At 50.0% G+C, this 26,959-nt stretch overlaps 1 protein-coding gene across 1 annotated transcript in view; it reads right to left on the bottom strand.

Moving 5' to 3' along the window:
• Positions 1 to 4,393: 4,393 nt before the first annotated feature.
• The window catches only part of LOC138604559 (protocadherin Fat 3-like), a 170,493-nt gene continuing 147,927 nt past the window's right edge, over positions 4,394 to 26,959 (bottom strand). The window contains exons 19-31 of the mRNA XM_069676492.1: positions 20,190 to 20,333; positions 19,328 to 19,525; positions 18,441 to 19,242; positions 17,867 to 18,001; positions 17,615 to 17,769; positions 17,163 to 17,414; positions 16,818 to 17,064; positions 15,710 to 15,863; positions 10,178 to 10,878; positions 9,968 to 10,081; positions 9,091 to 9,150; positions 8,120 to 8,155; positions 4,394 to 6,614 (exon numbers count right to left, since the gene is read on the bottom strand). Coding sequence (XP_069532593.1) covers positions 5,983 to 6,614; positions 8,120 to 8,155; positions 9,091 to 9,150; positions 9,968 to 10,081; positions 10,178 to 10,878; positions 15,710 to 15,863; positions 16,818 to 17,064; positions 17,163 to 17,414; positions 17,615 to 17,769; positions 17,867 to 18,001; positions 18,441 to 19,242; positions 19,328 to 19,525; positions 20,190 to 20,333 — 3,630 coding nt within the window. The 3' untranslated portion in view covers positions 4,394 to 5,982. The remainder of the gene's footprint in view (positions 6,615 to 8,119; positions 8,156 to 9,090; positions 9,151 to 9,967; positions 10,082 to 10,177; positions 10,879 to 15,709; positions 15,864 to 16,817; positions 17,065 to 17,162; positions 17,415 to 17,614; positions 17,770 to 17,866; positions 18,002 to 18,440; positions 19,243 to 19,327; positions 19,526 to 20,189; positions 20,334 to 26,959) is intronic.

The raw sequence follows: 26,959 nt of genomic DNA, 5'->3' as shown, positions 1-26,959 counted from the left end.
GTAATGTGTGGGTCATGGTGTGGTTCCTGGTGTGGTTCCTGGTGTGGTTCATCATGTAATGTGTGGTTCATGGTGTGGTTCCTGGTGTGGTTCATGGTGTGTTTCATCATGTAATGTGTGGTTCATGGTGTGGTTCATGGTGTGGTTCATGGTGTGGTTCCTGGAGTGGTTCATGGTGTGGGTCATGGTGTGGTTCCTGGAGTTGTTCCTGGAGTGGTTCATGGTGTGGTTCATGGTGTGGTTCCTGGAGTGGTTCATGGTGTGGTTCATGGTGTGGTTCATGGTGTGGTTCCTGGAGTGGTTCATGGTGTGGTTCATGGTGTGATTCATGGTGTGGTTCCTGGTGTGGTTGTGTGTGGTTCATGGTGTGGTTCATGGTGTGGTTCATCATGTAATGTGTGGTTCATGGTGTGGTTCCTGGTGTGGTTCCTGGTGTGGTTCCTGGTGTGGTTCATGGTGTGGTTCATCATGTAATGTGTGGTTCATGGTGTGGTTCATGGTGTGGTTCCTGGAGTGGTTCATGGTGTGGTTCATCATGTAATGTGTGGTTCCTGGTGTGGTTCCTGGTGTGGTTCATGGTGTGGTTCATGGTGTGGTTCCTGGAGTGGTTCATGGTGTGGGTCATGGTGTGGTTCCTGGAGTGGTTCCTGGAGTGGTTCCTGGAGTGGGTCATGGTGTGGGTCATGGTGTGGTTCCTGGAGTGGTTCATGGTGTGGTTCACGGTGTGGTTCCTGGAGTGATTCATGGTGTGGTTCATGGTGTGGTTCATGGTGTGGTTCCTGGAGTGGTTCATGAAGTGGTTCATGTTGTGGTTCCTGGTGTGGTTCATGTGTGGTTCATGGTGTGGTTCCTGGAGTGGTTCATTGTGTGGTTCCTGGTGTGGTTCCTGGAGTGGTTCATGATGTGGTTCATGTTTTGGTTCCTGGAGTGGTTCATGGTGTGGTTCATGGTGTGGTTCATGGTGTGGTTCATGGTGGGACAGACCTTTCTGCATCTCAAACCTGAAAAGTCGTCCGCATTAAACAGAAAAACATCTCTTCGTGCTCTTTAAAGGGACTCTGTGTGGGCGAACACAAACCTCCACCTGTGCTCCTGGTCAAATGCAGTGATGAGCTTCGCCTCTGCTCAGAGACAGTGTGACAGTGTGTGTGAGTGAGAGTGTGTGAGAGTGTGTGAGAGTGTGTGACAGTGTGTGTGAGTGACAGTGTGTGAGAGTGAGAGTGTGTGACAGTGTGTGAGAGTGAGAGTGCGTGAGTGTGTGAGAGTGTGTGACAGTGTGTGAGAGTGACAGTGTGTGAGAATGTGTGTGTGAGAGTGACAGTGTTTGAGAGTGTGTGACAGTGTGTGTGAGTGAGAGTGTGTGAGAATGTGTGTGTGTGTGAGAGTGTGTGATAGTGTGTGAGAGTGACAGTGTGTGAGAGTGTGTTAGAGTGAGAGTGTGTGACAGTGAGAGTGTGTGTGTGAGAGTGTGTGAGAATGAGAGTGTGTGAGAGTGTGTTAGAGTGAGCGTGTGTGAGAGTGAGCGTGTGTGAGAGTGAGAGTGTGTTAGAGTGAGAGTGTGTGACAGTGTGCTAGAGTGTGTGAGAGTGTGCTAGAGTGTGTGAGAGTGTGTTAGAGTGAGAGTGTGTGAGAGTGAGCGTGTGTGAGAGTGTGTTATAGTGAGAGTGTGTGAGAGTGAGCGTGTGTGAGACTGTGTTATAGTGAGAGTGTGCTAGAGTGTGTGAGAGTGTGTTAGAGTGAGAGTGTGTGAGAGTGAGCGTGTGTGAGAGTGTGTTAGAGTGAGAGTGTTTGACAGTGTGTGAGAGTGTGTTATAGTGAGAGTGTGCTAGAGTGTGTGAAAGTGTGTTAGAGTGAGAGTGTGTGAGAGTGAGCGTGTTAGAGTGAGAGTGTGTTAGAGTGAGAGTGTGTGAGAGTGAGCGTGTGTGAGAGTGAGAGTGTGTTAGAGTGAGAGTGTGTGAGAGTGAGAGTGTGTGAGAGTGAGTGTGTGTGAGAGTGTGTTAGAGAGTGTGTGAGAGTGAGTGTGTGTGAGAGTGAGAGTGTGTTAGAGTGAGTGTGGTTGAGAGTGAGCGTGTGTGAGAGTGTGTTAGAGTGAGAGTGTGTGAGAGTGAGTGTGTGTTAGAGTGAGAGTGTGTGAGAGTGAGCGTGTGTGAGAGTGAGCGTGTGTTAGAGTGAGCGTGTGTGAGAGTGAGCGTGTGTGAGAGTGTGTTAGAGTGAGAGTGTGTGAGAGTGAGCGTGTGTGAGAGTGAGCGTGTGTGAGAGTGTGTTAGAGTGAGCGTGTGTGAGATTGTGTGAGAGTGTGTTAGAGTGAGAGTGTGTGAGAGTGAGTGTGTGTGAGAGTGTGTTAGAGTGTGAGTGTGTGAGAGTGAGCGTGTGTGAGAGTGAGAGTGTGTTAGAGTGAGAGTGTGTGACAGTGTGCTAGAGTGTGTGAGAGTGAGCGTGTGTGAGAGTGTGTGACAGTGTGCTAGAGTGTGTGAGAGTTAGTGTGTGTGAGAGTGTGTGAGAGTGTGTGACAGTGTGTGGGAGTGTGTGAGAGTGAGAGTGTGTGACAGTGTGTGAGAGTGTGTGACAGCCTCTTACTGACACCTGTGGTCGACATGAGTATTTCACTCTCACACAGTGTATGGGAGCATGTGGGAAACCTGATCATTAAAAACATAAAAATGTTCGTCAGCTTGGCCGGTTGGGGGGGGGGGGATGACCTCTGACCTGTTGTTGTTCTGACACCTCATGCTGCAGGGGACGCTTTATTTAATGAAGACACAATAAAAACACACACCATCTTTATTCATGGAGTCATTTGTCCAGCTGGAGTCATGTGATCACAGGTGAAACAGGTGTGTTCCTGTTGTTGTGTTGATGCAGGAGACTCTCTTTACAGCCTGAGTCTGAGCGCAGCAGGAACCTACAGCCTTTCACAGTACCGACGATGATGTCCTCTGTCAGGTGTGAAGGTTCCTTCAGACTGTAGCAGAGGAACAGCACACACACTGCTGATGTGACAACCAACTGTTTACGACGGATTATTCTACACTGTTGATCAATCAAACATTTCAGTTATTCAGTGAGTCATGGATCAATGCAAGAGTCACAGCGGTTGCCAGCAGGGACACCAGGAGAGCGGGCCAAAGAAGGCAAACTAACCCACGAGCAGGAGGGATAGAGGAAGTCCAAAACACAGGCAGGTAACCAGGGACAGGTGGGACTAATCAGGGGGTGGGGCTAACAGTCACAGCAGCAGGACGGGAAAGGTGAGTAACAAAATAAAACACATAAAGAGCAGAGCTCAGCTGATCCCTGTGTTAAATCTGTCAGTGTGTCTCTGTTCATGTTTTATTCTCTCTGTAATGCTTCACCTGGTCTCCACGGGAAACAGGTCTAACGGGACTTCCTGTTACATTCAAACATAAAATCCTTCTTATTTATTCGTCATCCACGTCTCAGTCCAGATGCTGCCGAGCTGCAGAGGAGGACCTGACGTCCTGTCAGACTCTACATGTTCACACATGTTTCTGTGGTTAAATAAAAACAGTCTAATTTTTAAATCCTGTTAAATAACATCTGAAAACTGTGATTAGAGGATCAAAGGTGAGTGATGGGTCCGGTTGGTGATGGACTCTGCAGCTGATGGTCAGACGGCTGTGAGCACTTAAAGAAGAGAAGTACCTGTGCACGTTTTGTCAGTGGCTGTGCTGAACACTACAGACACCCTGGGTGCAGATTAAATTATTCTGTATTGTTATTATATTAAGAGGACACTTGGGAAGATTTTCAGTGAACATTTACAGTCATACACCTGCAGAGCGACGGGCTGTGCAGGCTGCAAACTGCAGCTGGTCCCACCTCGGTGTGTGCTGCCTGCTGATCTACAGATTGAAAGCTGCTCTGCAGGAGAACTACGAGAGAATCTCCACATAATCACAATGTGAGCAGCCACAGGAGAGCTTGGCCCGCTGGTTTGATTCCCACAGACACACAGAAGAGTTTCATGCTCCGCTTCACATACAGGACCACTTACTGATCAGTGTTTCCTTCACAGCTGTGGTTAGAGCTGCATGCTACAGACACCAGACTCCATTCACAGAAACAGTGATTTTACCTCACAGAACAGCTGATCCATCGTCGCCCTGATCTGTGACACTACAGTCACACAACCTGTCAGTGAAGGAGCAGCAGCTCCTGTGCTCTGTGAGCTAAAATCACTGTTTTTATCAATGGAGTCTAGTGTGTTAAAGAGAGCGATGTAACATCAGGTCTATCTCTGTAGGGATCCTTTCTGTAATGTTGTCACACACTTAGAATAACAGGCTGTAGATGTCTGTAAAATAGGGCCCAGGTTTATAAAGACAATATGTCTATTACATAAACAGCTGAGTATGAGAACAGGACAGGTGAGTCGGTGGCAGGAACCTTTTATTGTCTGCACTGATTGAAAAACAGCACTCTCTCTGTACAGTCGTCTCTCAGGTAGAGGACATGTTGGTGACACGCCTGATGTGTGTGAACATTAGGATTTCATTAAAACATTCAGATGAAAAAAATGTAGAAAAGACTCGCTCATAAAAATGAGTGAACATAAAAACATCTGCTGGGATCACATGTCTGAATTAACACTGTGCAAAACTTGAACATGAACGTGGCATTCAGTCAGTCAGTGGCAGAGAGGAGGAGGACACATTCACATCAAACTAAACAAAGGCAGTTCAGGATTTCAGTATCTACAAAATCTACATTTAAACAACCTAGATATGTACACTGTACAGGTGTAACACACACACACATGTGTAAACACACAGGAGCTGTGTGCAGGTAACCCTCAGGGACCTGCAGGACTTCAGGCTGCTGCTACAGAGGAACAGGGAACACTGCAATGAGACCTGTCTGCTCCTCATGGCTTTTCAGAATAAGGGCGTGTCAGCATTAAACAGACAGGTGGAAACAGGTAAAATATGGACTCAGACTCAGAACAGTGCAGCCGCTGCAGCCAAAGATTCTCCACCCGCAGTCTCATTGTGTGCTTTAGTCTCCACCAGGAACCAACAGGTACACTCTGCCAACAGGGAGGTCTCAGGACAAGGTCGAATCAACCAATAAAAAACATCATGACAAGAAACACAAATCATAGTGCAACAAGACAGACAGACAGACAAGCAGACAGACAGGTTTCATCTGATCACTGTCACCTGCAGACCAGCTTTATTCTCCTGATCACGTCACTCTGTGTCTCTGACTGTTCTCCTCTCATGGAGGACGTGTTCACACCTTCAGGTGCAGTAACACAGTAAAGATCTGATATGGTGTGAAGCAGATGAGCCTGGTTCTGCTCCGCTCTGAGCCTGTTAAAGGATTAAACTAGATGTAAACGTGTGTGCAGTAACAGAAGAGGAGTGTGTGTGTGTCTGTGGAGGAGACATCAGTTTGTGATCAGGAGATAATGAGGCCTTAAATTACATCCCCACCCACAGCAGCTCTTGGCTTCTTGGTACGATAATCGACACGTGGAGGATGTGTCATGGCTTTGTGGGGGGGGACACTGTTTCAAACTTACTCAACAGTAAGGTCGCTCTATGTTACAAAGTCTGTACAGGCTCGCAGCGATACAAAATGTACAAATCCAAGAGGAGGAACAGGAAGTGATTTACAAAGGGGAGGGTGATGGGCGTCTGCGAAGGAGCAGGAACAGAACAATCCGCTCACGTACATTAGTCCGTCTCTCTTTCTCTACAGCTTCTCTACATCTCTCTCGTTCACATTCTCTAAACCGTTCTGTCACATCTCAATGACTGCCTATCAGCACAGGGAGGACACTGACTGTTCTGCACAGACCGACAGCCTCTGTTGGTTCAGGACTCACAGCGGTGGTGGTGTCTTTGTTAGAGTCTGTGGTTGCATCGCTGACATGTTCCCCTGTGCCGGCATCTGCGTGTGCCTCCTGCCCTCTGCACCGTGTTTTACTCCTTCTGCCCGTCACATACATCTGATCCATCACACCTCCGTCTGTTGCTGAGAGTCTGTGATGATGGTCACTCCTCGACGCAGCTCGTCCATGCTGTCAAAGTCGCTTCCGTGTTCAGAGTCCTCCAGCCCACAGGGGGCAGACATGTCCGAGGCAGATGAAGCTCCCACGGACAGACGCATGTTTAACGACACAGAGTCCTCGGTGTCTCCATTTCCTGGAGTTACCCCGCCCACTGCAGCGCTGAAGTCCCCGTGGGGCACCTCCCCCAGGGGCAGCTGGTGGGGGGGCAGGTACTGGCTGGGGTGGAAGTGTGGTCGGACGTGCTGCCGCCCCGTGCTGCCCGAGCTCAGGGTGCTCTCCTTGGAGGCTGGCGGGTTGGTGGGCAGCGGCATGTAGGCCTCAGGGTAGTCCTCACCTGTGGGCAGGGGGGGAGGCAGCTGGTCCTGGGACAAGAACACTTCGTCATGGGGAGGGGGGTAGTCACTGTCGATGTCATAGCCCCCCAGGTAGTAGTCTGACTCCAGTTCGCGTGTGCTTCCTCCGAGGCGGGGGGCCGGACCTGCCACCTCGCTGCCAGGAGCCGGTTCATACCCCGGCACCTCCTCGATGTCGGACAGCCTGGTGCTGGGCATCCAGTCCGACGTGTCCCAGTGATACGCTGCAGAGTGGGGGGAGAGGGGAGAGGGTTAGTCACCATCTGAGTCCAACAAACCGGCCCCCCCAGTGTGCAGCTGTGCAGCAGCCATGCCTCACTGTGCACCCCGATCATTAACACACAGAGGACCTGTAGGTCAGGCACAGGACGAGGCACAACCTGTACAGAAACATGTTAGGTCCATGCACAGCAGAAGCCTGCCAGGGTCGGGGTCAGAGGTCACAGCATGCTGAGCTTCATGAGGAATTGCAGAAGACAAGCCATGTTTAAAAGAACAACAACATGTGTATGAGATGTCAAAGGACTCAACAGGTCTCAGGTAGATTCTGCTGCTGGCTCTGATTCACCTGTCACACCTGTGTCACCCTCACCAGACTACGGGCGGGGTGATCGTTTGCTCTCATGTCTACCTTTGTCCTGCTCACGTTTGAGTGACCTTCTGCCCTTCAGATAACGACTTTCAGAATCAGACTCAGAGCCTGGAGGGGCTGTGGATGGGTGGGCTCCTGCGGCTCCATGTTGGAGTCTTTCACCCACATGCAGCAAACATGTCACACGCTAACCATCATACCTGTGATTTCACTGAGAACGCTGCCGCTCTTCCTGTCTGGTTATTTGTCTCCTCACAGATCAGTCTCTGAAGCGGTTTGCTCCATGATAGCTAATGCTACATTCTGACACATGAGCAGACTGGCGAGACAAGAGATCTTTTTATGGTTCTGAAATGCAGCGATGAGGCCGGATCAGAACATGTTCATGAAGCTGGTTTTAACAAGAAAACTGAGAAGCTGCTCTGAAATAACGCCCACTGTGATTACTGATGAACTGGTCCAGACTATTAACAACAGCCAACATGTGCAGCTCCAATCATTTATATCCAATCAGTGCTTGTGTTTGTGCCAACAGACATCAAGTGTGACAGGATTTTCTGCCTGGTGACAGGTGAGCAGAGAACTTTAAGGTCATGAGATCATCGGCTCTCTTTGGATCGCTTCTTTGTTGAAATGCTAACTCTGAAAGAGAATCTGAAATGGGACCCAGCTATGCTATGCTAAGCTGTTAGCATAGCATAGCTAGCAACCAGCAGACAATCTACCATCACTGAGCTGATACAGAGAGCAGAGGTGAGGTGAGTCAAAGCGATGACACGTTCACACAAACACACACAAACCATGAGACAGGTGAGGCTGTGAGACGTCTGCGCACAGCTGCAGCACAAACACAACATGACACACGCTGGATGCAGGAGGTGAGAGCAGGCACGAAGGAGGGGGCGTCAATCATCACAGCAGCACAAGGAGTGTCCAACAAGCTGTGGGAGGAGGGGTCACAGAGAGAGAGAGAGAGAGAGAGAGAGAGGGAGAGGGAGAGAGAGAGAGAGAGAGAGAGAGAGAGGGAGAGGGAGAGAGAGAGAGAGAGAGAGAGAGGGAGAGGGAGGGAGAGGGAGAGAGGGAGAGAGAGGGAGAGGGAGAGAGGGAGAGAGAGGGAGAGAGAGGGGCTGTCGTCACCTCTGTTGTAGGTCTGACCGTGGTCCATGACTGACACTGTCAGGTGGAAGAACAGAACACACAGACGCCTTTAAAATCAGATCCTGACTGAATGTTGGACATGTGCTGAGACAGGATACAGTGACATGCTGAGGTTCATGACAGAGAGTGTGTGTGTGTGTCTGTGTGCATGTGTGCATGTGTGCATGTGTGTTTAGTCCTGATGAACATGTCTGACCTACGCCTCCGTCAGGTCTCAGCTCGTGTTGAGGAAGTGACTGTTTGAACAGTCAGCTCAGTGAAGCAAAGACAGGACGACGAGCTCACTGGAGCTGCTGCAGTCGCTGCCCTCACAGGGAACATGTGTTGACAGTCATGTGGATGAACCTGTGCCTCAGCTTGTGTCTGCTCACTGACTCCTTGTCTTGCTCTGCAGCTAAACATCCCATAATGAGCTATAATCACATATTTGTAACATCAGGGCCGAGCCACACTCTGAGGTGCTTTGAACTGTGGTTCCAGTCTGATTGGCCTGCAGTGTGAAATAAAGCCTGACATGCTCTGAGTGTGGCTTCTGGTATGAGGACTCGTCTTTGTCTCTACCTGGTGACGACAATGAGGTGTTTGTGTTCTACATGACAGTCGGAGAATAAAGAGAGAGAGCGCTAAGAAAGAACTCTCTCCATCGTTAACCCTGACGAGCCGGCACTCTGCAGGTCTCACACCACAGTCACTCTGATTAACACTGTTTAAGTAACTCATGAGTGAAATGAGCACCTGAGCTGACCAGGTGGATCAATACCTGCACGGTGTTAGCTGTCACCACACACTGAGACCTGAGAGCTAATGAGAGTGCAGGTGTGAGTGACGGACCGTTGAGGAGAGCTGATGTGTGAACATGAATCTGTGGAGTTTAACTCTGAGAGAAACAGAGAGAGTTCAGAGTTCAGAGAGAGAGAGAGAGAGAGACACAGAGGGATGAGACATGGTACCTTCACTCTCGATTGTGTCGACTGCATCATTGACCAGTCGAATGACGGTCACTATGGAGGCTTGTGGAGGGAAGAGAGGACAAGTTTCAAATACAGTTTTTCAGAGTGAAAGAAGCTCATCATGCTGCTGCTGGTCCTGTCTGCAGAAAGCTGCTCTGTTTCTGACACACTCTGATCAGTGTGCTGTGTGGGGGACATCTGCACACAGTATGTTTAGATAGATGAACTGACAAACAAATAAAAAACAGATAAAAACAGCCAAACACTGAACATTCACTTCACAGATGCAAAAAAGCAGCGTGACAATAAAACAATGTGACAGCAACAACAACACGACACATTTCTGCTGCTTGATTTAAAGGAAAGAAAATCACATTTAATCAGCATCATGGGCTCAAAAAGCTGATGATTTAGTGTATGATCATTCTGAACATGAAACAGCGAATGGGATGGATGCAAATGAAATCCAGCTAGAAGAGGAGACATGAGAGAAATGAAACCACCAACAGCTCCAGCACAAAGATCACCGACACACGCTGTGAGTCAGCAACGAACCTGCATGACCATGTTTACATGATACACTGTTACACTGTTATACTGTTGTACCGTTACACTGATACACTGTTACACTGTTAGACTGTTACACTGATACACTGTTAGACTGTTAGACTGTTACACTGTTAGACTGTTAGACTGTTAGACTGTTACACTGTTATACTGTTGTACTGTTGTACTGTTACACTGATACACTGTTACACTGTTACACTGATACACTGTTATACTGTTGTACTGTTACACTGATACACTGTTACACTGTTACCCTGTATACTCTGTGTGTGTGTGTGTGTGTGTGTGTGTGTGTGTGTGTCTGTCTCACCATTATCATCACAGGAGTCAGACTGGAAGGAGCTCAGTGATTGGACCTCTGAGTTGCTGCCTTTGTTGCTCCCTGAGAAACAGGTCACCTCCTCTGCCATGTCCACCATCTTACCTGCAGGTGGTGGTGGTGGTGGGGGGGGGGGGTCAGGTATGTGTTTACATATTCGGTCATGAAAGCTGATTCAGTTTAGTAAAGACACACACTCACCCTCGTCGCTGTCCCAGGGGCTCTTGCGTAAGGAATCACAGTCGGAGCGACAGGGGGACACGGCGGGCAGGTTGGGGGCCACGCTGCAGACCACCACCCCCCTCCTGGTGGTCCCTGACAGGATCCTGGGGGACTCTGGATGGAAGGTGCTCATCTCGGTGTGCTCCACCCCCCGACCATCCACCATCTTCTCCAGTGTGGACCGTGGGTCACCTTGGAAACAGGGCGTGTACGCCATGGGCCTCACGGGGACCTGCGGTGGCCCTAGCATCCCCCCCACCCCCACCACGGTGGGCTCAGAGTACAGGTTGAGGGGGTCTCCCGGTGAGCAGTGCAGGGTCTTGAACTGGACCCCGTTGGCCTTGTTGAGCAGTGCGGCGGTGGCCGGGTCTTGGACCAGTGACAAGTTGTTCCTCGAGTAGTTCTTCTGAAAGACCTTCTTCCGGAAGGCGATGAAGAGGATGATGAGGGTGATGATGACGAAGAGCACCACGGCGATGCCAATGAGCTCCTCCTTCCCCACCACTGCGTGCCCCGCCTGCATGTCGGGGACGACCACAGGCCGCAGACTGCAGCGCTGACCCACAAAGCCCGCCGTGCAGTTACAGTAGAATGAGCCATGAGTGTTGACGCACACGCCGCCGTTCTCACACTCGCCCTCCGGATTACTGCGGTCACACTCATTCACGTCCTCCTCACAGCTGCAGGGGGGAGGAGGGAGAGAGAGGGGGGAGATGATGGTGTGTGAATTACTTTGCACAGCACTTTAACCTGCTCCTACACAGACTGAGCGAGACGATGATCCCTGCTCGTCTCTGTCTTTAAGAAGCTGCTCTGAGCTGTATATAAAACTCTCTGCAGAGACACTGTCACGCACTGTTATGCACTCAGAGACACTGTAACACACTGTAACGCACTCAGAGACTCTGTAACGCACTCAGACACACTGTAACGCACTCAGAGACACTGTAATGCACTCAGAGACTCTGTAACGCACTCAGACACACTGTAACGCACTCAGAGACACTGTAATGCACTCAGAGACTCTGTAACGCACTCAGACACACTGTAACGCACTCAGAGACACTGTAATGCACTCAGAGACACTGTAACGCACTCAGAGACACTGTAACACACTGTAACGCACTCAGACACACTGTAACGCACTGTAACACACTCAGACACACTGTAACGCACTCAGAGACACTGTAACACACTGTAACGCACTCAGACACACTGTAACGCACTGTAACACACTCAGACACACTGTAACGCACTCAGAGACACTGTAACACACTGTAACGCACTCAGACACACTGTAACGCACTGTAACACACTCAGACATACTGTAACGCACTGTAACACACTCAGACACACTGTAACGCACTCAGAGACACTGTAACACACTGTAACGCACTCAGACACACTGTAACGCACTGTAACGCACTCAGACACACTGTAACGCACTCAGAGACACTGTAACACACTGTAACGCACTCAGACACACTGTAACGCACTGTAACACACTCAGACACACTGTAACGCACTCAGACACACTGTAACGCACTCAGAGACACTGTAACACACTGTAACGCACTCAGACACACTGTAACGCACTGTAACGCACTCAGACACACTGTAACGCACTGTAACGCACTCAGAGACACTGTAACACACTGTAACGCACTCAGACACACTGTAACGCACTGTAACGCACTCAGAGACACTGTAACACACTGTAACGCACTCAGACACACTGTAACGCACTGTAACACACTCAGACACACTGTAATGCACTCAGAGACACTGTAACACACTCAGACATACTGTAACGCACTGTAACACACTCAGACACACTGTAACGCACTGTAACACACTCAGACACACTGTAACGCACTCAGAGACACTGTAACACACTGTAACGCACTCAGACACACTGTAACGCACTGTAACGCACTCAGACACACTGTAACGCACTCAGAGACACTGTAACACACTGTAACGCACTCAGACACACTGTAACGCACTGTAACACACTCAGACACACTGTAACGCACTGTAACGCACTCAGACACACTGTAACGCACTCAGAGACACTGTAACACACTGTAACGCACTCAGACACACTGTAACGCACTCAGAGACACTGTAACACACTGTAACGCACTCAGACACACTGTAACGCACTGTAACGCACTCAGACACACTGTAACGCACTGTAACACACTCAGACACACTGTAACGCACTCAGAGACACTGTAACACACTGTAACGCACTCAGACACACTGTAACGCACTGTAACGCACTCAGACACACTGTAACGCACTCAGAGACACTGTAACACACTGTAACGGAAGTATGGCACACGATTATGCATTCTATAAATATCAACATGGATACAAATATAACTGTGACCAGAAAAGTATTATTGCACATGACAACAAACATCATATAACCTGATATTGAAAGTGTTATTGCACATGATATCAGAAGGTGCACATGGTGAGTCCCATCATGCTCCATGTTCCCTCCTGCTGAATGGGGAGGAGTTATACAGCCTGATGGCCACAGGTAGAACAGACCTTCTGTGGCGCTCTGTGCTGCTCCTTGGTGGTCTCAGTCTGCCGCTGAAGGTGCTCTGGTAGGACTCCAGTGTGGCGTGCAGGCGGTGAGTGGTGTTGTCCCTGATACTGAGGAGTTTCCTCAGCATCCTCCTCTCAGACACTTCCACCAGAGACTCTAGCTCCACTCCCAGGACAGAGCCCGTCTTCCTGATGGGCTTACTGAGTCTGTTAGCGTCCTGTGTCTTCAGCCTGCTGCCCCGGCACACTGCAGCGTAGAAGATGACACTGGCCACCACCAAGTGATCCTCTCCAGTGACTTCATGATGTGTAAAGTCAAAGCTACTGGTCTGTACTGAGCTTTATCCAACAGGCAGCTGGACTCGATTGAAGTTCTTGAAGACGTTTCACTCATCTGAAAGGCTTCTTCAGCTCTAACTGTCTGGTGGATGGAGCTAGAGATATAAGCCTCTGTAGGTCATTAGAATGCTAATAGATGTTAGCATTATTAGCTAGAGATATAAGCTTCTGTAGGTCATTAGTATGCTAATAGATGTTAGCATTATTAGCTAGAAATATGAGCCTCTGTATGTCATTAGTATGCTAATAGATGTTAGCATTATTAGCTAGAAATATGAGCCTCTGTAGGTCATTAATATGCTAATAGATGTTAGCATTATTAGCTTGAGCTGTGAACCCAGTATCACTAAGAGTCGTTAGTACCCTCTGGTGTTGATGGGTCGTTAGGCTCACGTGGTCCTGAGTGTGAGTGTGATCTCAGGTGTTTGGGCAGAGAGTTGGACACTGCGTTGTCAGTGGCTGATAGGTGGTGTCTAAGGCCACCACCTCTGTTAAGGGATGTTTTTGGTGCAAAGTTTTGTTGGGGATGAGATTGTCCGTACAAAAATGTACATAATCAGTTATGGTGTCTGTGAGTCCATTTATGTCCTCCACATGAGCATCACAGAAACTATCCCAGTCAGTTGCCTCTAAACAGCCCTGTAGAGTCTCTTCGGCTTCCTTTGACCACCTTCGTACAGGTCTGGTGGTCACAGGCTGACGCTGACACACACACAGCAGGTATGTAAAGGGGCTTAAGGTGCACTAGGTTGTGATCCGATCTGCCCAGGGGAGGGAGAACAGTGGAGCTTCTTTAACATCAGCATACAGCATGTTCAGCATTTTACTGTCTCTGGTCTTACAGTCCACAAACTGTTTGAAAGTGGGCGGGGTCGATGTCAATGTTACGTGGTTAAAATCCCCAGAGATCGCTATGAAGGCGTTAGGGTGCAGGGTCTGTAATCTCGCTGTCGTCGAGTTGATGACGTCAGCAGCCCGCGACGCATCAGCCGCAGGAAGAATGTAAACAACAAAGACGATGGCCTGGGAAAACTCTCTGGGCCAATAATTTGGACAGAGACTCACAGCTAACAGTCCGATGTCCGGGCTGCACACACGTTCTCTAACAGTGATGTGTCCAGGGTTGCACACTTGTTGTTCGTGACTCCCCCTCCCCTCTTCTTGCTGCTCTCACTGCAACTCCTGTCCCCCCTGCACCAACTGGAAGCCAGTTAAACTCACCATAGAGTCCGGTGTGTTTTCATGCAGCCATGTTTCTGTGAAGCACAGAACAGATCCACACACTCTCGCTCCTTGTGAGTGATGTTAGCTCGTCCATCTTATTCACCAGTGAGTTTACGTTTCCCATAAGGATAGAGGGGGGATACGGTCGGTATCGCCTCTTCCGTAGACGCCTCCTCCCGGCTCTGCAGCCCCGGTACTTCCTCCTTAGCTCCTCTGGGATTTCAGGTCTTTAGTCGGCCATGCCGCTGTGACTCCCATCAGCTGGTCCCAGGTGTAAACAATAGAGCCCGGGCACGACTCTGCTAGGCCGGGGATCCGGCCAGATAAAAGTACTCCAAACACGAGAAAAACAAGAAAGAAAGTACGGGGCCGTCTTTTTTAAAGCAAAAAAAGTTAACAAACTACTAAAAACGAGAAAGATAAAAGATATCAAATACAATAAATAAAAGACAAAAGACGACGAGGAGCGTAAAACGCTGAATTGCGTGTTTCAATGTATTTGTTGTGCATCATTTTACAACATATTACTATTATCTTATTTCAATCCAACAGCAGTAAAGTTTCCTGTGATGACCTCTGATCTTAAGGTCACCAGAGACATAAAGTTCTGCAATAATTGAATGAAGGTTTTAACAGTTGATGTATTTTGCTACAGCGTGCACAGACGCATGCCGTGTGTTTGTTTGTCTCAGAGCTGCAGACAGTAAACAGTCGAACTGAAGCAGCAGAGACGTGATGTGTTTGATGCTTGTTGGACGTTTTCAGATCTCAATGCCCCCCCGTTGCTTCAGTCCCAGCGTTCTCCACATCAGGATTATAATTCACTTATGAATCTCCACATGTGACTTCATAAAGAATAAGAGTAAGAATATTTGATGGAATAAGTAATCAGCCTGAGTATAATGTGTGTGTGTGTGTGTGTGTGTGTGTGTGTGATTAAATTCATCACAGCGTGCTCCTCCATCCTGTCAGGGAGCTCAATGATGTCTGGAAATGTGACAAAGACGATCAAGTGTTCGAGGACGAGGAGGACAACGTGCTAGACTGTGATTTAATACTGCCTCCTGGTGGACATGAGCAGCAAGTGCAGGCAACAATACATTCTTCTTTTCTCTTAAATATTCAGAGTTTGGACTTTTATGTGTTTGAAGTTTTTGTTCTGTCAGAATGATTTAAATGTTCATTCACATGCAAAGATCGCAGAACGTCTGCCCGAAGCCTTTCGGACACCCGAGTTACAGATCATCAAAATGGATATTTATTTATTCTAGAACTTTTTCAAATCTGTTTGTGGACTCTGGATTAGTGTGTGTGTGCGTGCGTGTGTGTGTGTGTGTGTGTGTGTGTGTGTGTGTGTGTGTGTGTGTGCGTGTGTGTTGGACTCACGTCAGACCCTTGAATCCTCTCCTGCAGCTGCACAAGAAGGCGTTTCCAATCGTTTTACACACACCTCCGTTCTGACACGGGTTAGGAACACAGGCCGTTATCTCCATCTCACAGCGCCCCCCGGTGTACTGGGGGTTACAGCTGCATGAGAAGCCTGCAGCACAGACAGGCAGACAGACAGGCAGACAGACAGATGGGGGCAAGGAGAGAGACTTCATTAAGGATTCTGAGCAGTCACACTGTTTATAAGCTGCTAAACACACACACACACACACACACACACACTAACCTTCCACATCTCTTCTGTGTAAATGACACAGTGGGCTGCCACAGCTCCCATGATGCTTTGCTCATTACAGTGTAAATGTGGCGTGTGTGTGAAGTCCTACAGCGGTGTGTACTGAGGTCTGCTGGCACTGCAGCTGCTGCATTCACTGATCCCTCACAGTGTGGGAATTTTAAACCACTCAGCTACATGAGACCTGGTCTGTGTGAAGCCAAAGCAGAGGTGTGTTAAACCTGCATTCTCTCTAATGTCCAGCAGGGGACAGAAGTCTGAGAACATGCTCCTCCTCCTCTCCTGATTTATTCCCTCAGTAAACATGTTCCTCATGAGTTTATGGTCTCAGTCTCTAGTTTCAAGTCTTCTTCAGCACAGCATGATGTTCATGTCGTCACTGATGCTCCTGTTTTTAGTCACTTACATTCACACACACTTCGTGTTCAGACTCAAACCACCAAATCCACCACATGTATCACTATGCACCTTATATTTGTCTACCATAAAATTAAGTGAGCGGTTTTTAATGAAATGACTGATTTTAATTAATTAGTTTTTTGTGAAACTTTCCCAAATTAAGCCTTTGAATTGATGACCTTTAAGTCAGACAGGTGTGCTTTGGCTTTAGGGGTGGGTGCAGTACCTAGAAGATAAGAAAGGAAATGACAGAGCCAGATAGCTCCAAAGAAAGAAAGTGCAGGGCCCCATCTTTTTTAAAGCCAACAAACTACTTAGATAAAGAAGGACCCAAGTTCTTCATCACAAGCCTCACAATCAGGACCTGCAGAGCCCAGGACCTGTGCTGTTTGCTGTGTTCCTGTGACTCACCACCAGAGGGCAGGCTGTTGCAGGTGGCTCCGTTGCGGCAGGGCTGCTGCAGGCAGGCGTCGGGGTAGAGGATGCAGCCCAGCTTCATCTCCGTCAGCCCCACCACCTCAGCGTACCGGGAGCGTTTGTTCTGCAGCGGCAGCTCGTTGTTGTTCAGCATCACCGAGTCCAGACAGCCCTGAAACCCCTCCAGAACCCGCGGGTCCTTCTGAGCGTCCATCAGGCTGCGAGAGTTCGGGTTCTGCACCTGACGGGGGGTGGGGGGGTTCAACATTGGTTATAAATATATTTCACCAAATACAGTGAGAGGGTTAAACAGCAGTTAAAGCCTGCTCCTGCACTGACCAGAGCTCCAAAGTAGATGGTTCTGTCCGGAGCGAGCGGCTGCATGTGGGCCGGACCGCGGCGCCGCTCCACGTAGCTGTCGTCCAGCGCCAGACTGCTGAAGTTCCTGTTGAGCTCCAGAGCCACCGTGTGCCAGCCGCCGTCGTTTATTCGACGGCCTGAGATCCCCAACATGTCAGGGGGGTCAGCGCCCCCATCAGAGCCGTCAGAGAGGTCACAGGTCAGCTGGAACCACAGCTTCCCCTCCTCCAGCTGATCTCACACACACACACACAGAAGTGTCACAAAGTATCTATGGTTCATGTTATTGAATATTATATTCAGAGTTCAGCTTGTGTGTGTGTGTGTGTATGTGTGTGTCTCTGTCTGTGTGTGTGCGTGTGGGTGTGTGTGTGTGTGTCTCTGTGTGTGTGTGTGTGTGTGTGTGTGTGTGTGTGTGTGTGTGTGTGTACCTTGAGCACGGTGCAGGGCTCAGTGTGTGTGTACATGATGATCCCTCGGCTCTGCAGCGTTCTGATCCTCATGCTGAGCTTCAGCTCGGTCTGCAGACGCTCAGAGAGTCGGTACTTTATGTAGCTGTTACCTGAGAAACTCAGGGACGAGTGGCCTGCAGACACACACACACACACACACACACACATACATGTTAATGTAAGACATTCCACATCAGAGTATGAGTATACATTTACTGTAATCACACACACCTGCACACTCGCCCAGTTTGCCCGGCGGACACTGGCATGCGTAGCGCCCCCTGGTGGCCTCGATGGAGACACACTGCATGTCTGCAGGACACGGCTGGTCCTCACACTGTTCAGACAGCACAGCACAGCTGGAGTCTGCTCACACACACACACACACACAAACACACACACACACACACGCACAGGGACAGAGAGAAAACACACTCTTATCATAGACACAAAGAGGTCAGAGGTCATTAGTATCTATGACGAGTATTTGATTGACACATCATACACATCAGCTGTTTCCTGAATAAACTGTGACTGCTCCGCCCACACTCTGACAGGCTGCTGACTCTGCTGACTGCTTCATTACCTGCGAGAAACACACCTGTTTACACGGCGTCTGTGTGTGTCTGTGTGTGTGTGTGTGTGTGTTCTTGTAAAGTCTATGTGTAAAGTGCTTCATGAATAAATGATACTTATTGATTATTGGATCCATTTCTCATAACAAAGAAACAGGTGTGCTGCTGAGAGGTCATCATGTCTGTTCTGGACCCTCAGCCTGTACACACTGTATGACTCTGTGACTCACCTGTGCAGGTGCAGCGTGAGGTGCGGTGGAAGCGTGGGGACACGAAGCTGACGCGCGGCGTGCTGTACGTAGCCAGGTTGTGTGAGTCGAGGATGATGCTCTGCTCACACTGCGCCCCCCGACACTCCAGCCCCGAGCAGTTCTTATCCAAGATGGCCGACACCCTGAGCACCTCCTCCAGCTGCCGCCTCGACGCGCTCAGCTTCTGGGTAAGGTAGGCCGCCTTGTAGTACCCCTCCCCTGCTGTTTCCACGGCAACCAACATGTCCAGCTGCTGGGTCCCGCCCACCGGCTGCAGACTGAGCATGTGTAGTTTGTCCTGCTGCTGGGAGGCGGCGGCCTGGCGCAGCACCTTCAGCACACTCTTCATGTGCAGCGCCACGAAGTCCTGCGGCGCTACGCTCTCAAAACGCACCGTCACCGCCTCACGCAGCATCTCCGGGGTCGCCTGCTCGACGTGCACGCTCACGGGCACAGGCACGGCAAAGCGCCCATCACTCACACTGGCATTCAGCGAGTACCGTCCTGCGTCCAGCCCCCCCAGAGCGATGATCTTCCCGTCCCGAGGGCTGATCTTAAAGAGGCTGCGCTGGGCCGGGGGGGCGTGGCCAAAGGTCAGAGCATCATAAGGGTCAGCGTCTGTAGCATGCAGCTGACCAATCACTCCACCCGGGAACTCGTCCTCCATGGTGACGATGTGAACCTCTAACGGTAACGCCACTGGGCGGTGCAGAGACTCCTCGATCACTCTGACTGTCAGCATGGAGGACGAGGACAGACTGGGCTTACCTGAGTCTGTCACCTGGAGAGGGGGGAAGAACCATGTTTAGTCAGGACATTGTCAGCATGAACAAGTTATCTCTCTGTTACAGAGTGTGTGAGCATACCTGTATCTGGATGATGTATTCAGCAGCCAGGTCCCTCCTGAACACCTGATTGGCCACCAGCGTCCCGTCTTTCTCCAGCTCAAACTCTCCACCTGAGTTTCCTGACAGGATGTGGAAGTGGAAGGGGGGGCCGTTGTGGGAGGAGTCCTGGTCAGTGACGGACAGCTGCAGGATGGTGGTGCCAATGGGCTTGTTTTCCTGTTTGGGGATATATTGTGACTACGAGTCAGGAAGATGATGAGCACTGTTATCTCAGACAGGCAGTGATCCTCTGTCCCATAGGACTCTATGATGAAGTTCAGGCAGAGAGGTGTGTTGCTTAGCAACAGCAGTAATGGCACATGATCATGACTCTGAGGCTCACTCAGAGAGGATGCTGGTGTAACAGCGCCCCCAAGTGGAGTAAAGTGTGATAGAGTATGATCCTTTTTAGTATCCTTTCAGTATGTTCTGCAGCTTACAAAGTTAATACACACGATGTGACACACTAATGTGTCCTTAGTCTGCCCCGTGAACTTTGACCCTGTCTCGCACCTCTGTCTCAGTCCAGAGCACACCTGTGTCGTCTCTATAGCGCACACTTCACACATATGATTCAGTGAGCAGGAGAGAGACTCAGCAGGTGTGAGCAGTGATCAGACAGAAGTAAACCGTCTGTGATACTGAACACAGGCTGTGTGTCCTGCTGCAAAGGATTGTGGGTCAGAAAGCACACAAAGGATGCTGCAGAGTGTGTCCTGATATTTTAACATGTGACGCAGTAACTGAACAGTGTGGACGTGCCTGAGCTCTATCTGCATTGGAAGCTTCAGCTACCAGAAGCTTAAAATCACGTGTGCCTGATGTCAGACGTTGGGCTCACCTGTATGACGGTCGTGAGGTTGGCGGGGGAGAAGGTGGGGGGGTTGTCGTTGACATCAGAGATGTCGATGTTGACCATCACAGTGGAGGACATGGGGGGGATCCCGCTGTCCAGAGCTCGGACTGCCAGGGAGTAGCTGGGGACCTGAAGGACGGAGAGGAGAAAGTTTAACCATCAAACACATGAAGCCGTGAGCAGGTCGTGGACGTGATGTCAGCCAGAGGGAGGGAATACAGACGCGGTGAAGTGGATGCATGAACAGAGAATCTGAAGGAGCCATGGTCACACATCCTGCAGACACATCTTAGAGAGTGAAAATGTTTGACCTGATGGGGGCAGCAGAGGTCTGAAGGTAAAACAACCTCAGGTGGAGGTGTTCATGAAGTCCTACTCCTCTAGAGTGGGCTGAGTCTGAGCTGTCACTCTTCTCCTTTATAATCACACTGTTCTCTCGAGGTCTCTAGACTGGTTCTATCTGTCAACGTCAACTCAGTGGGACACAGGTCTTCTTCTTCTTCTTTCAATGTTACTCTGCTTTTGTTGGTTGGCAAACCAACTTAAAGCTGCATTAACGCCACCAACTGGACAGGAGTGGAACAAGGGGAACAGGTTTAGACGACTACGGCAGGCTGAAGCAGCAAGCGGGTCTTTACAGTGACGGACTCTAACAGTGTGTGGGAGATCATTCTCTGCCTCTCTACACTCTCAGGTAAGAAAGAGCCCTCTCGATGGTTTCACTCTAAAAGAGTTTGTGTTGCAGAGCGGAGGGTGTTTCCTCTGCTGCAGGATTTCTCCTGTTTCTGCAGCGCACGGAGCTGATGAGGCAGCTGACGAATGCACAAGCAGCAAACACACTGTGCTCTGCTGCTGAGGAGAATCAAGTAATACACAAGTGTGACCCGCTTAGCATAGAGACAGGAGAGAGAGAGAGACAGGAGAGAGAGACAGAGAGAGAGACAGGAGAGAGCGAGAGACAGGAGAGAGAGACAGAGAGACAGGAGAGAGCGAGAGACAGGAGAGAGAGACAGAGAGACAGGAGAGAACGAGAGACAGGAGAGAGAGACAGAGAGACAGGAGAGAGAGAGAGACAGAGAGACAGGAGAGAGAGAGACAGAGAGAGAGACAGAGAGACAGGAGAGAGAGAGAGACAGGAGAGAGAGACAGAGAGAGAGACAGGAGAGAGCGAGAGACAGGACAGAGAGACAGCGAGACAGGAGAGAGCGAGAGACAGGAGAGAGAGACAGAGAGACAGGAGAGAGCGAGAGACAGAGAGACAGGAGAGAGAGAGAGACAGGAGAGAGAGACAGAGAGACAGGAGAGAGTTTTGAGTTTTAAAACACCCTTTATTTTCAATTTTCAAAAGGGAAAACTCATAAATGTACAACAATAATAAAAAAGAGACTAAATGTCTCTTAACTCACACAATCAAAGAAAAACCAAAAGACACCAACAAAATGTTCATCAGCAAAAAAAATCACATATTAACAACAAGTTCTCCATCACCCCTCAGAGAGCAGAGAACATCTGCAACGGCCCATACTTGGCTAAAAGTCTGCAGTCTGTTCGTCATTTTATAATACAAAAACTCAACATTCAGCCGGGCCTTCAACAGACCCTGTAGGACCGGCACCGGCTGCACGCTGCCGACTCCCAGGGCCTGGTTCTTCCTTGTTAACCAAATGGCCAACTTAGCAGAACCAGAGATGAAGTTCATCAGAGTGTGAGTACTCTTTTTTTTGACCGAGTATCTCGGTCCAAACACAAACAAAACAATAGAAAACGTCTCCCCGAGAGCCTGAAACCATTGTTTTAACAGGCCAAACAGAGGAGCGAGCCTCGGACACTCAACAAATAAATGACACAAGGTTTCAGTCTGAGGACAGAACAAACAGCCCTCTCCCACCCCAGGATCAATGTGTGCTCTGTATCTGTTCGTAGCTATTGCCCCGTGTACAATCCTCCACTGGAGGTCAGCTGTCCGCTTTTCAACGGGCAGCTTGTACAGGGACCGCCAGCTGCCTTTTGGGGAAACGTCTGGACCAAAGAACTCAGCCCACCTCGACTCTCTCATCCCTGACAAGGACCGGACATGGAGGACCTTGACGCACACCTGGTAGAGGGCCTTCTTCCCTGCGTCCTGGAACCTGTCCACGAGAGGGGTTCTGAGGGACAGCAGCTGACCAGCCCCTTCCTGCCACCCCCCCACGGCTGGGGCAATAGACAGGGAGGGAAAACCATACTCGCTGCCCTCAGACCACTGGCCACACAGAGTCCGGTTCCTCACAAAGGTCCTCAGAGGTTGCGGAAGTGCAGCACAGACCTCCTCCACCACCCTGTGGACCAGTCTGGTGGATGTGATGTTGGTCATCTCTTTCAGCAAGTCCACAGAGGTAGATGTCATCCTCATCAGGTGACCAAGTTTGGTGCAGTCCGCCCCCCTGAGGCTGGACCGCAGGGTGGCTGACTGAAGGGTTTGAGTCCTGATGAAGCCGTTGAAAAACAGGGGTTCCTCGAACAACCACATGCCCGCAGTCTCCTCAGCCACACGAGAAACCGTAACCATCCGCCATGCCTGCAGTACTGAGCTGTAGAACGGCGTCAGACCAGGAAGGTCCAAGCCCTCAGGCTGCAGCAGGAACAGTTGTTTACCGTACCCAAAACGTCCGGCTCTCCTCAGCAGCAGCTGAGCTGTATCCAGCCAACTGGGACCACAGTTATAGAGCAGCCTTTGTGCTGTGAACAGTCTGAAGGAGGCAATCTTGGCCTTGATGCTGATGAGCCCCTGCCCACCTTCATCCACTGGCAGGTAAAGAGCTGCTGCCCTGATCCAGTGGTTACCAGACCAGAAAAAGTCCACTATTGTCCTCTGTATGGCCTCCATCAATCCTGCTGGTGGTGTCAGAGCCACGAGTCTGTGCCAGAGAGTCGAGGCGACCAAGTTATTGGCGACCAGGACTCTTCCCCTATACGACAACTGCGGCAGCAACCATTTCCATTTAGACAACCGTGCACACACTTTCTCCTTTAATCCCTCCCAGTTCTGTCTCTGAAACCCTTCAGTGCTCAAAAATATCCCCAACACCTTCAGCCCCTCCCTCCCCCACTCAAGACCGCCAGGCAGACTGGGCACTGCCTGATCCCTCCACTGACCCAACAACAAAGCCTCGCTCTTAGCCCAGTTCACCCGTGCAGATGTTGCCCTCTCATACAGGGACAGGGTGTCCTGCAGACACCGAACATCCCCCCGGCCACAGATGAAGATGTTTATGTCATCTGCATAAGCAGAGACTGTAAGGGGACGCTCAACACCACAGGACCCGGGTAGAGAGAACCCGCTGAGCCGACACCTCAACCTGCACAGCAAGGGCTCAATAGCTAAGCTATATAACTGGCCAGAGATGGGGCAGCCCTGCCTGATCCCTCGCTGTACAGGGATTGGCCGGCTCAACCCTGCCCCCATCTTCACCAAACACTGTGCACCCCTGTACAACAAACCAAGCCACGATACAAACCCGTCACCAAAACCAAAACCCCTGAGTGCAGAAAACAAATAAGAGTGGTCCACCCGGTCAAACGCTTTCTCCTGATCCAAAGACACAATCCCAACATTTACATCATACGCGTTACACACATCAATCACATCCCTGATCAGAAAAACATTGTCCATAATCGTCCTGTCCGGGACACAGTAGCTCTGATCCAGGTGAACAATGTTACCCACAAAGTCTCTCAGTCTGTTGGACAGAGCTCTCGACAGTATTTTATAGTCCGTGCATAAGAGGGCTACTGGCCTCCAGTTTTTTACAAGTGCCAGATCTCCTTTCTTTGGCAGCAAAGAGAGTACTGCCCTCTGACAGGACACCGGGAGAGATCCTGTCCTCAAACTCTCGAGCAGCACAGCATGGAGATCAGCTCCAACAATGTTCCAGAAACATTTGAAAAAGTCAGCCGACAGCCCGTCAATCCCAGGGGCTCGACCTGAAGCCATCTGACCCACAGCTACAGTTAGCTCCTGCAGAGTCAGCTCGGTGTCCAGAGCAGCTGCTTCCTCCGCGCTGAGCTGAGGAAGACCCTCCAGGAGCTCCTCGCGGCACTCAACGCTGCAGTCCTCCGCTCCAAAGAGGTCTGCATAGAAATCCACAGCGTGGCTCCTCATCTCAGCTGGGTCAGTCGTTACCCTGCCCCCTGGAAGCTTCAGGCAGGACATCAGCTTCCTCTGGGCCACAGACCTCTCCAGGTTAAAGAAAAAGGAGCTCGGGGCGTCCATGTCCTTCAGCTGCAGGAAACGAGACCGGACCAGGGCTCCCTTCACTCTCTCCCTCAGGAAGGAACTCTGCTCCGTCTTCTTCTCCCGCAGCTGTGAACCAGTGGTGGTGGTGCGCTGTAAGCCCTCCTCAATGTTCTTAATGTCAGACTCCAGGTTTCTGATAGCTGCTTTCAAGTGGGCGGAGGAGTGAGAGGTGTACTGCTGGCAGAAGACACGGATCTGTGCCTTTCCAACCTCCCACCACAGCTTCAAGGAACCAAAGTCAGCTTTCTTCTTCTGCCACTGCTCCCAGAACACCTCAAAGCTCTGACAGAAAGCACTGTCCTGAAGCAGTCTATTATTAAAATGCCAGCAGGACTTCACCCTCTGACCTGGAGACAGAGCTAGCTCAAAGCTAACAAAGTGGTGATCCGTGAAGCCGACCGGGATGATGTGGCACTGAACCAGTTTGGGGCTGAGGGTTTTAGAGATGTAGAACCGGTCGAGTCTGGCTGCACGGACTGTGTTGTCGTGGACTCTGACCCATGTGTACTGTCTGGATTGAGGGTGTTTGATTCTGAAGGTGTCTAACAGATCGCAGTGGGAGATGACAGAGCTCAGAGACCGGGATGATTGTGGGTGAGGTTCCTCTCCTATCCTGTCTATGGTGAAGTCTAAAGTGCAGTTAAAATCCCCCCCGATGATAATTTGGTCCTGATGGAAAGCCATCAACTCGTTTTTTAACAGAGAGTAGAAAGCTACTCTCTGTGAACCAATGTTTGGGGCATAAACATTTACAAAAACAAACACAGAGTCCTCTATCTCTGCTCTGACCACCAGCAGGCGGCCCTGCACCACCTCACTGCAGGATAGCACCTTAACATTAGCAGAGGCTTTGAATAAAACAGCCACACCTGCACTGACGTTAGTGCCATGGCTGAGCTTACAGGAACTGTCCCACCATAAAGCCCAGTCCGTCTCATCAGATGGATCGCTGTGTGTGTCCTGCAGGAACAGCACATCAATCCTCTTCTGAGCACAGACCTCAGATATCAGAGCTCTTTTATGTCTGTCTCTCCCACCATTAATGTTTAGAGATCCTACTCTAAGGCTCCCCATAGAAAAAAGAGACAGAAAGAGCAGACAGACAGAAACAAGCAAACAACTGTAAAGAAGAAACACCTTGTGATGCATGATCATTTTATCTTCTAGATTTACAGACCGTTAAACTCTTTACTCTTCTCAGATTAGTGATGTGTTTCTTTAGTCTGAACCTTTTCTTTTCGTCCAGGAGGTCAAAACCTACCTGTTTCTTCAGAGTGATGACTGATTTAATAAATTTCTCTGTGTCACTGAAGTAATCACTCACCTTCACAGCTTTTTTATTAAATGTTTCATCCATGAAACTATTTATTATCCCCTAATGTATAGAGGTCTGTGCCTCTGTTAGAGGTTTCAGTGTTATCAGAGTCATAGTCCTCCTCCATGTCCTCTCCATCACATGAAGCCTGATTACACCCTGTCTGAACACCTCCTGTGCTGACGGGAGCTGCCTCCTCATCATTAAGGTGGGATTCACCTTCAGCTGCTGCAGACTGAGAGCTGCTCAGGTTTACAGCAGCTACAGACACATCACTAAACTTACCTGACTGAACATTATCTGCTGCAGACTGAGAGCTGCTCAGGTTTACAGCAGCTACAGACACATCACTAGACTTACCTGACTGAACATTATCTGCTGCAGACTGAGAGCTGCTCAGGTTTACAGCAGCTACAGACACATCACTAAACTTACCTGACTGAACATTATCTGCTGCAGACTGAGAGCTGCTCAGGTTTACAGCAGCTACAGACACATCACTAGACTTACCTGACTGAACATCATCTGCTGCAGACTGAGAGCTGCTCAGGTTTACAGCAGCTACAGACACATCACTAAACTTACCTGACTGAAAATTATTTGCTGCACACACCTGCATCTGTACAGCCTCTCTCACTGACTCATCATTTACACTAAATGATTCAGAGTTAACAGCAGCATGAGGAGCATAATCCACTTCTGCACCCGTCGCTGCCCCAGCAGCAGCCGCAGCCGCAGCCGCAGCCGCAGCCGCAGCCGCCGTGCTCGGACGCGGCGTCAGCCGCAGGCGCAGCCCGAAACAGGTCACCAAATGGATCAGCAGCGTTAGCAGCGTTAGCAGCCTGCTTCTGCTTGTGTGGACATGCAAAGCGTTTATGTCCTACATCTCCACACTCAAAACACTTCATGCTCCCTGAGCTGGCGTACACCATATACGCGCCGTCCCCGTGTTTCACTCTGAAGGACACCTCCAGAGTGTGTGCGGGGGAGTCCAAAAACATAAACACCTGTCTCCTCAGAGACTGTACATGCTTCAGTTTGGGATCTTTACATCCCAAACTCACAGTTTTAAAGCCGCTGGCGAACTTTCCAAACCTGCGGAGCTCGTGCTCCAGCAGCTCGTTCGGTATGAACGGCGGAACACCGGAGACGGTGATCCGCATG

The sequence above is a fragment of the Semicossyphus pulcher genome, unplaced genomic scaffold (assembly GCF_022749685.1).
Source record: "Semicossyphus pulcher isolate SPU_LCO1_2020_fin unplaced genomic scaffold, fSemPul1.0.p SCAF_26, whole genome shotgun sequence".
In the NCBI taxonomy this organism is placed as follows: Eukaryota; Metazoa; Chordata; class Actinopteri; order Labriformes; family Labridae; genus Semicossyphus; species Semicossyphus pulcher.
The sequence above is the reverse complement of the archived record's forward strand: the minus strand, read 5'-3'. Positions and strand labels throughout refer to the sequence as shown.